The sequence below is a fragment of the Asterias rubens genome, chromosome 4 (genome assembly GCF_902459465.1).
Source record: "Asterias rubens chromosome 4, eAstRub1.3, whole genome shotgun sequence".
Taxonomy (NCBI): Eukaryota; Metazoa; Echinodermata; class Asteroidea; order Forcipulatida; family Asteriidae; genus Asterias; species Asterias rubens.
This window is the reverse complement of record NC_047065.1, coordinates 11,530,905-11,542,153: the sequence shown is the minus strand read 5'-3', so window position 1 is coordinate 11,542,153 and position 11,249 is coordinate 11,530,905. Positions and strand designations below refer to the sequence as shown.

At 39.8% G+C, this 11,249-nt stretch overlaps 1 protein-coding gene across 1 annotated transcript; it reads left to right on the top strand.

Annotated features, from left to right (window-relative positions):
- Positions 1-3,297: 3,297 nt before the first annotated feature.
- LOC117289658 (histamine N-methyltransferase-like) lies at positions 3,298-9,782 on the top strand. Its single transcript, XM_033770878.1, has 3 exons — positions 3,298-3,541; positions 6,318-6,638; positions 8,912-9,782. The coding sequence occupies exons 1-3, from the start codon at positions 3,340-3,342 to the stop codon at positions 9,268-9,270; spliced, it is 882 nt and encodes a 293-aa protein (XP_033626769.1). The 5' UTR covers positions 3,298-3,339; the 3' UTR covers positions 9,271-9,782.
- The last annotated feature ends 1,467 nt before the right edge of the window (positions 9,783-11,249 follow it).

Here is an 11,249-nt window from a genome sequence, read left to right as displayed (position 1 = left end):
TGATTTCGAGACCTCAAATTCTAAACTTGAGGTCTCGAAATCAAATTTGTGGAAAATTACTTCTTTCTCGAAAACTACGTTACTTCAGAGGGAGCCGTTTCTCACAATGTTTTATACTATCAACCTCTCCCCATTACTCGTTACCAAGTAAGGTTTTATGCTGATAATTATTTTGAGTAATAACCATTAGTGTCCACTGCCTTTAAAAACCTTGATACATAATACAAAATAATAAAAAAAACACTAACATTAATAAAGGGCTATATATTTGTATTTACAATAAAAAAAAAAAAAAAAAAAAAAAAACAGATACAAAATCAAACAAACCATTCCATTTAACAAGCTGTTCAAATTCAATTCAATTCAATTATTATTTTGTATATTGTCCACAAAAGGATATTCAAATGATCGCATTATACAGTAAAAACATTGAGACATAAAAAACAAACACTAAAAAATTAGCTCTAGGGCTATAATATTTACAGTGACAAGAAAAAAGCCAGATACTGCAAAAGAATTCCATTAGGCTGTGCAAAGACAGCCGAACACTTTCATTGGTATGGCTTTTAAAAGTCACCTGGAAATATATATGTTTTGTCTTCAAACATTAGAGTATATGTTTATGAGAATAATATAATGTTTGAGTAATTGTTTGTAACGATTTACATGTTTAACAAAATAGTTTAAATTGTGTGGGGTGACTCCGCCTACCCCTTTTGTGACGTCAATCGAGGCAGACTTTGCCTCGATCGAACTTCGAACACACGTACGTGCAAGTGCATGCAAGTCCTAGTCGTGAGTTTGTACGTTTCGAAAAAAAATTAATTTCTTGCATTTTTCCGGCAATGTCGACCACGTGGGTTGCTGCTGGATGCAGCAAAACAACTAAAAATGGGGACAGTTTGCAAAGTGGTCCGGTCCGACGTCTTTTTCCAAAGCTGTGAAGCAAACACTTCACTCAAAGCCGTCGTGCTTCGAGAGGAATCCATGGAGATATGGCAGGAGTACAAAAGCTTTATTTTGACAAAATACCACTTCCAGGTGACTTTAATGTGATCATTCATGCGTTTAGCGGAGATCATTCATGCGTATGACACTATAATGCTTTAAAGTCACCTGGAAATATAATTTTGTTTCTTTCAAACATAAGAGTATATGTTTACGAACAATAAAACAATTTTTTTAGTAATTGTTTGTCACGATTTATATGTTTAAAAAATATATAAAGTTGTTTGGGGGCTGACTCCGCCTACCCCTTTGGTGACGTCAATCGAGGCAGACTTTGCCTGCAATGCGTATAGTAAACACACATGCAAAGTACATGTACGTCCAAGTCGTGAGTTGGTACATTTCAAAAAGTGTTTTTCTGCATTCAGCAGAATCCACCTGGTCGGCATTGCCGGAAAAAAAACATTTTTTTTTTATTTGAAACGTACAAACTCACGACTTGGTTCGTACATGTACTTTGCAATTGTGTTTACTCTACGCATTACAGGCAAAGTCTGCCTCGATTGACGTCACGAACAGCGCCCTCTCGGGTCGGGGTCTACTCTTAAATTTGTAAATAACATAGGAACTGATTTTTTAAAACCTTAGTTAACTGTTTATTCACATTCCACTCATCAAAACACATATATTAGTGACAAAAGCTTTATTTCGAAAAAATACCACTTCCAGGTGACTTTAAGGCAAGGAATAATAGGTGAGCACTTTCCAAAATGAAAAATTGAATTCAAGAAACAAACACGTGTTTAAGACCCTGAACACTATTGGTCAACAATTATCAGCATAAAACCTTACTTGGTGTCGAGTTTGATAGTATAAAACATTGTGAGAAACAGCTCCCTCTGAAGTGACATCTATAGTTTCCGAGAAAGAAGTAATTTTCCACGAATTTGATTTCGAGACCTCAGATTTAGAACTTGAGGGCTGTACTGCTCAAAAGCATTGGGAACAAGGATGATCCTAACTGTTGAATGGGAAATGCTATTCCCCATGGGCGAATAGGTCTTTTTTGATTGCCGGTGTGGATGGGAGTAATAGCGAATGTCACGTGAAGTAAGTTCCACATATCAGATGACAAGGATCAGTTATATAACATGCTCTTCATACAACATCAAGACCGACTCTGAATGCAGCACGTCTAATGTAGTCTATGTCATATCATGTAAGAGATGTGGGCTACAATATGTGGGAGAGACTAAGACCAAACTTAGTCTTCGCTTTGCGAATCATGTCTCTTCCATAAAGACTAAGAAACCGTACCCAGTCTCTATCCACTTCAACAGCCCCAATCATAGTGTCATTGATGTTGAACTTCTGGTGATTGAAGCTTGCAATGGTGATGACACACACCGCAAGAATAGAGAATCACACTGGATTCACCAACTCAAGACAGTCAAACCCTTTGGACTTAACATAAACACTGGTGTTAAATAACTTCTCATTACCCTCCACTTCACTTCTGCCTAAGAACTTATATGTTGTATATATTCTGTACATAAAGTATAAATTAACCTAGTTTAAAGTTGTTTTTATAAATTCATCACTGTAACTATCTGATGTAAGTAACCCCCCCCTTTTTCCACAGGTCCCTCATACCTATTTTTAAAATCATCATACCTTTGATCTTGCTGATCTTGATATTCTTATTAATTGACCATTGTTAGTTGCATCATGATGCAACTTGCTCTCTAATCCTACCCTTTCATGTCTCCCTGCATTGTTGTCGAACAATACTTTTACCACTTTTATGGTCCAGTAACCCTTCCTTTCATTCTAAACATCCTTTGTCCTCGCCACTTCACTCCCATTGGTTCTTAGCCACCAATATTGTTTCTGAAATAGGAACTTTGATTGGCTGTTATTTTCCCGCTTCTTTCTGGATCCTTTCCTTAATCCCTTTCTCCCTTTTTCTATAAATGGATATGTATTTGTTTGTACTTGTTTTATGCCTCTGAAGAAGGTCCGGATTGGATCGAAAGCTAAGGCCATCTACCCTATTCATTACATATTATATTAACAGATATACAGATCCTTGTCATTTTTGATTGGTGGAATACTCCCATCCGCATCGGCGATCAAAAATACCTATTCGCCCATGGGGAATAGCATTTCCCATTCAACAGTTAGGATGAATGAAGGTCACTCTGAGACACTCATTGTATACTATTGTTGTGAGGAGGTTCCCGTCGGGTGCATTTTGAACCCTTTTTATCCCTAAATAACAATAGCATGCCATAGGACCCAGTCAACCCAGTCGCGCACAGACGTCGTGGGATAGAGAGAGAGAGAGATTGATAGGGTGAGAGAGGGGAGAGTGAGCCAGACAACGGTACTATGGCGGAGTCAAAACTACTACATTTGTTTGACGATCAGAAACACTATCTGAAGTCGTTCCAGACGTTCAATTCTTATTCGGCCAAATATGCAATGCAGGAAACATGGACCAACACTGTGCTCCTAGACAACATCGTTCCACATCTCCCGAACTTGGATCGAGATAAACAGCTCCGTGTCTTTGGAATCGGCAGTGGATCGGGTATGCAAGAAAACAAATGACAACCAAATTTTATATTTTTAATTTTAATTTTTTTTGCAAGTTCGCCCTAAAACAAGGCTAAAAGCCACTCTTATGTGGCTACAAGAAGAATACTTTTTTTTATGAGAAAAAGAACAGGGGAGCTGAAGGTAGAATTGATATTCCCCATAAAGACACTGGACACTATTGGTAAATGTCAAAGACCAGTCTGCTCACTTGGTGTATCTCATTTATGCATTAAATAACAAACCTGTGAAAATTTTAGCTCAATTGGCCGTCGGAGTGGTATGATAACTATGAAAGAACAAACACCATTGTCACACGAAGTTGTGTGCTTTCAGATGCTTGATTTCGGGACAACAAATTCTAAACTTGAGGTCTTGAAATCAAATTCGTGGAAAATTACTTCTTTCTCGAAAACTACGTTACTTCAGAGGGAGCCGTTTCTCACAATGTTTTATACTATCAACCTCTCCCCATTACTCGTTACCAAGAAAAGTTTTATGCTAATAACTATTTTGAGTAATTACCAATAGTGTCCACTGCCTTTAACATAGATTGTAGGAGGATGGAGGGAAACGTGTAGCAGGAAAGGAGTTCAACAGAGATGCAGTAGCTCTTTTAATTACGGGAAAGGTCTAGTTAACAATTTTCTTAGTGGGTGTGTTCACGTTGAATGAATTTGGTCATTAAAGGGTGGCTGCAGTGCAGTGTTTTTTTTATTCATTTAAACGATTAAACATGACTTTTTAAACCTGAAATCTTTTTTTTATATTTTTTATTAAATGCGCAAGTATTTTAAAAATGGTTTTCAAGAGATTAGGGAACCCACCCCGCCCCAAAAAGTGAGCCTTAATTTACATAAACGTGACGTCATGTCGGTAACCCGAGCCGTCGGGCCCCCCGGCTGTGTGCATATAGAGACGTGTGCACAGTGTGGCCTGGTACCTAGGCGCGTGTAGTCAGGGACCAGACTCTTTTTGCCGACGATATGTTTGAATTCCCGACGTGACATCGATGGTAGGGGCGGTAACAATCCACAAAGGGGGGGGCATGACTTATTCGCTAATTACGCAAGTCAGATATGTCGGGAATAAACAAAACACATTTTATTGATGTTCAATACATATATCAGAAATAAATTAAAACGTTTTATTTTACACTTTATTTTACAGAAAATAAATGTACAAAATAAATTCTTTAGCTGAAGTAAAATAGAGGGTAATGCTAAGCTATTCAACACCAGTGTTTACGTTTGGTTCAAAGGGTTGGACTGTCTTGCGGTGTGTGTCATCACCCTTGCAAAGCTTATGTATAATTGTGTGGTTTTAAATTTATTATATGTAAATAAAGGTCAAAATTAATAATCGATGAATAATAAACTATGTGTTGTATTATGAATTATATGTTAATAATTGCGTTTAATAAAAAAAATTGCATTTGGCGCCCCATAGAGCCGCGACCCCAAAACTATGGTTATGACGTCACTTAGAAAAAACCACAACCGTGGTCGACGTGAACGAGGTCCACGTTCACTCGAATCTAAAGGTCCCTATTGTAATGCGCTTTGAGTCATCATCATCACCATCATTATTCTCTTGATCCATCAAGGGGGACGTAGAGCCGCCCAACCAATGCGCTCTGCTGCGGATTGCCACAGCTGCCCAGCCTGGGACTCGAAGTCCGCTTCGAGTTGGCCGACCCAGGTGCTGCGAGGACGACCTCTTGGCCTGTACCAGGCTGTGCAGGGGCGGGATCCTCCCCGTGCTTCGACGCTCAGCCTGAGGGCCACATGGGCAGGTGTATCTTCTGGGAGCCGTCTGACATGGCCAAAGAGGGAATGACGTCTCCGGGAGATAGTCACACGGATATCCTCGATGCCGGTGGTCTCCGAGATTGTTGCGTTGGTGATGAAATCAGACCACCGGATACCGAGAATGCGACGTTGACACCTGAGGCTGAAGGCTTGGAGCCTCCGTGTGTCATCAGCTCGGAGTGTCCATGTTCCTGAGCCGTAGAGTAGGACGGGGAGGACACAGGTCGTAAATACCCTCAGCTTGGTTGTGAGCTTGAGGCGTTTGTTTCTCCAGACACGATCTAGTTGCCCAAAGGTGAATGAGGCAAGCCCAAGGTGCGGAGAATGTCGGGGGAGGAGTAGCCTGAGGAATGGATGTCACAGCCGAGATACCTGGAGTTCTGTGTGAATTCGACAGAGTTGCCCTCAACGGTGACTGAGGCGGGATTTGGGCCGAGGCTGGTACAGTTCTGGATCTTGGTTTTGATCCATGACGTGTGCATCCCCATCATCCCAGCTTCTTCCTCTGAGTCATTACTGCAAAATGCGCTATAATATTATCCTTAAAGGACACGTTGCATTGGATCGGACGAGTTGGTCTATAAAAAGTGTTGGAAACCGTTTGTTACAAAATACAATTATTATGGTTGGAAGGTTGTTTTTTAAAGTAATAATAGTGATGATCCACACAACTGTACTTCAAAATTGCGTGGTTTTCCCTTTACGTCGTGAACTATACACGGCACACCAAGTTTGACTCCCTAAAATGGCCGACCGTGATTGACCTGTTTTTGATATATAAGCGCTGTTCACACTGTCAAAGCGCTTCCAACATTGTGACCCCTAATTATAGTTCGCAAAGTAAAAGAAATCCCACGCAATTTTGAGGCATATTGTGTGGGTACATCTTTCTAACCAAACGCTTTTCATAGACGAAGGCAACGTGTCACTCTAACATTACTTTGGAATTTTTTTTTTAAGGGGAAGTGGATTATCCATTTTTGACTGCACTCCTGAAGAAATATCCGATCATCACTAACCGTGTAGTTGAACCTGCCGAAGATCAAATCATCAAGTACAAAGCACTGGTCCAATCCAAGGGACACGAACTACAAGGTGTGAAGTTTGACTGGCGACAGCAAACCCTTGAACAATACAGAGATACTGACGGAGTTGGAACCAAGTTTCATTTCATAAGCACTATTCACTCCATGTACCACGTTGAGGACGTAGACAGTTCCTTGATGTATCTGTACGATCTCCTGGAACCTGGTGGCAAATTGCTTGTCATTATCCTCTCAGGTAATAATAACAAAAAGTTGACACTTTTTTTTAGAAATTAAATACTGCTCTGGTTGAATTTTACTAGCGCGAACTCTGAACCCATAATCTGAAAACAAAATATAGACCAACAAAATAATCAAAAAGTACACCGTGAGGGTTTGCAAATAACAGTTATTTCTTGAAAAAAACTGGACACTAATGGTAATTGTCAAATACATTATGCATAAAATAACAAACCTATGAAAATTTTAGCTCAATTGGTCGTCGAAGTTGCAAGATAATAATGAAAGAAAAAAACCCTTGTCACACGAAGTTGTGTACGTTCAGATCGTTGATTTCGAGACCTCAAATTCTAAATCTGAGGTCTTGAAGTCAAATTCGTCACAAAATAACTTCTTTCTCGAAAACTATGTGACTTCAGAGGGATCCGTTTTTCACAATGTTTTATACTATCGACCTCTCCCCATTACTCGATACCAAGTAAGGTTTTATGCTAATAATTATTTTGAGTAATTATCAATAGTGTCCACTGGCTTTACACCCTATGATGTTTATGTAGATTCTATGTGTGATGACACCCACGTGTGTGGCGGTTTTTTTTCCAGGACGAACTATGGTAATTATCTGCACACATTCGTCCTGGGAAGAAAAAAAAACGCCACACACCGGGGTCGACCCGGGGAAGCTAAACGAACGCATCTTATATTTATCGGGCGGCATGGCCGAGTGGTTATCATCATAGAGAATTGAATTCAACTTCTGGTGGTTCTCAGTCATCCGAGCGTTGGTTTGAATCCCAGCCATCTGGGGCCAATTTCATAGAGCTGCTTAAATGGGCTATGTACTTTTTGTAGGACAAAAACACAATGTCCACAGATTTACACTAAACTTACACAGTTTGAAGATAATGATAGTAGAAAGCTTCCCTGAAGATTTTACATGCTGGGGTGCTATAGTTTTTGGGAAATGAGTAAAACAATGTCATGAAAATAATTTTCGTTTCACAGATCATGAGACGAAAATTATTTTAAGCATGTAAAAACGTATTTTCATGACATTGTTTTACTCATTTCTCCAAAACTACACCACCTCAGTAATTTGAAGGGAAGCTTTCCACTATCATTATCTTCAAACCGTGTAAGTTTAATGTAAATCTGTGGACATTTTGAAAAAGTACCCAAATTCTTTAAAGACACTGGACACTAATTGGTAATTGTCAAAGACTAGTCTTCACACTGGGTGTATCTCAACATAATATGCATAAAATAACAAACCTGTGAAACTTTTAGCTTTTAACTTTTAGTTGCGAGATAGTAATGAAAGAAAAAACACCCTTGTCACGCGAAGTTGGGTGCTTTCTGATGCTTGATTTCGAGACCTCAAAATCTAAACTTGAGGTCTCAAAATCAAATTCGTGGAAAATTCGCTTCAAAATAACTATAGTTCTATACCTCATACATATTCATGTCCGAGAGTCGAGCGCACTCGAGTATCCACGCACATGGTAAATGCGCATCGTAATGCTTCATTACGTTACGTTACGTTTCATTACGTTACATTACGGTGTTTTACGTTATGTTACGCTGTGTAATGTTACGTTACATTACGTAACGTAAATTACATTACGCTGTGTTGTGTCGTGCCGTGTCGTGTTGTGGTAATGCGTGGTTTGGCGTGGTGGGGCGTGGTGTGTCGTGTCGTCGTGGTGTGGCGTGGCTTGGTGTAGCGTGGCGGTTCGAGGGTAATGTGTCGTGGCTGGTATGGCGATGTGTGCCGTGGTGTGGCGTGTCGTGTTGTGTTGTGTTGCGTGTTGCACCATGGATGAAGAAACGTCAACATTGTTGTACAATGTCTAAGTATACATCGAATGCTAAAAAAAAAACATTTACTCAGATCTAACCTAGTGATAAAGTGGAACCGTCGTACCTTTGTACCAGGCTTTGCTTTTGATACCCCCCCAGCCCTAAACGTCACAACCAAAAGGGTGCCTGCCACTATTGGGAGAGGCCTGCCGTCGATTTCACAAAACTCTTCCTAACTTAAGACTAATCTTAGGACTTAGGACGAGTCCCGACCCTGCACTGTAGCATGCAGACCTTAGGATTAATCCTAAGTTAGGACGAGTTACTCGTCCTAACTCGAGATAAGACGAGTCCCAACTCTTTGTGAAATCGACGACAGTCGTTTATTGCTGAGGTACTGTCTGTGTTCCAACAAACAGTTCCAATAAATTAACAGTACTTAATAATTAAAGTTTTTTTTCTCTTCATAATTACCTTGATATTATGCAGACCAAAGTGGCTTCTCAAACTTTTTGAACCGCCTTCCCGGGTTGTTGAAGCAGAGTCTACGGTACATTAGCTCCGCTCACATCCGCCGCCCGTTCGAGGCCCGTGACATCCCGTGCGTCCAGATTCACCGAAACTCCGAAGTGGATATCACGGAGTGCTTCAACGAGACGTCAGAAGACGGGGAACTATTCCGCGACTTCCTAGTCCAGTTGAAGGGTTTCAGGAAGACGGCCACACCCTCGCAGTACAAGGAGGCGATGGAGTACTTGGCAAGTAGCGAGTGCACCAAAAAAGACGGAAGAAAAATCGTCATGAATAATGATCGAGATGCAGTTATCGTTACTAAGATGTCTACCTGAGAACTACCTCTTTGATATTTTTTTTATTTTTATATATTTTTTTTATGAAGGCACCTGGACACTATTGGTATTTACTCAAAACACACACAATGCACGAATGGTATTATCACCGGTGCCATTTTATAAACTACTGTAAAATATTAATATTCTGATGGCAGTGTTTCTTTACCATATACACCTTATAATCAGTTCTTTGTTCTTAGTCATTACAATGGAGTGAGTGTGAGGCCAGTCTGGGAAGGGCCAGCTCTACCATCTTGCACATTCCTAAGCAATGACAGAAGTAGTGGTCAGTGCACAGACAAGTCCAAATATGGGGCAATCGTCCACACTCTCATTTGTTTAGTACGGCCCCCTTCTTAATCCAGCCAAACATAATCATGTAGGGCCTATGTATAATTCTGTATGTATAATTATTCAAATGTCCCTTTAATGAAGTAGGAAACAATCCCTTATATGGTTACAATTTGTGTAAGAAAGCATCTTGCTCTTTCCTTTATAAACCCGTGTAATTTCAAGTTCAGCACAGTGAGAGCCTCCGCCAACAGTCGTACATTAAAAGTAACTTCAACCATCAATCCTGTGTCGTTGCGTACCTTCTTATAGTCTAAGAGCATATAGCCTAACTGGTTATAGTATACATGTATAAAATAAGGACAGTTAGTTAAAATGTTAAAATGAGGCCTAATTGTATCCCATAAGCGTTGCTTGATTTGGGAACGCTATACAGGACAAGACGAACAAAAAATAATAAAAAAACCCAGATCTTTACTAGAGCAACATTATGAGGCTTTCCTAGGTGTAGTCTTTGACCCCCTTTTTCAAATTAATTTTTCTATTTTGATAAAGAGTTGCTTGCGCAGAGAAGTCTTGCCCAACAGATGTTGGTTGTCAATCGTACTAGACAATCGTATTGTGCTTTAATCAATGACATGGCTACGAACTGTTTAAATAATCCCAAACAGTTCTGGTCCTTTGTTAGTCCTCAACGCCGTAAGAGTACGATTGCAAGTTTTCAAACTGATAATGGTGTCATCAATGATCCAGTTAATATTGCTCAGAATTTCAATCTCATGTTTCAAAGTAATTTTAGCTGTGACTCTAACAATATCATTGACATATCCTGTGATCATGTTAATTCCGGTTTTCGTCAGTTGTAACATTTTCCCAGCTGAGGTTAAAAAACTCCTTTCAGAACTTAACATGCACAAATCCTGTGGGCCAGACGATATATCTCCTATGTTGTTGAATCTAGCTTGTGGGAGTTTAGCCCAGCCACTAGCGAAATTTTTAAACTTGTCACTTGCCACAGGTGTAGTTCCGCATGAGTGGAAACTGGCAAATCTTGTCCCTTTGTTCAAAACTGGGGACGCTCATGTTATGTCGAATTATAGACCCATCTCACTATGTTCTGTTGTTGGTAAAATTCTTGAAAGGATTATCTGTAAACATCTCATTAATCACATGTATAGAGGGGGGATAATCTCACCCACACAACACGGTTTCTTGCCTAAAAGATCTTGTGTTACTCAATTGACAACTCTTTATCATAGCTGGGCAAATGCTCTTGATGTTTCAAAACCGCCCCGCATTGATGCTATATTTCTTGATTGGTCAAAAGCTTTTGATCGCGTGAGTCACACAGTTCTTTTGAACAAATTACATAAATATGGTATTTGTGGCTCAATGTTGCACTGGTTTAAGTCTTATCTTTCAAACAGATTACAGTGGGTTCAGTTTATGGATTCATCATCTGACTGGGCTGCAGTTCATTCTGGCGTGCCACAGGGTGCTGTTCTAGCACCTATTCTTTTCAATATCTTTGCTTTTGATTTACCATTTTGCATTCTATGCAGATGACACTGTCTTGTACAGAGCCATTACAAATCAAGATGATGAAGTGGCACTCCAGGACGACCTGCAACACATAAACACTTGGAGTAATCTCAACTGTATGTCTTTAAACCCAAATAAGTGTA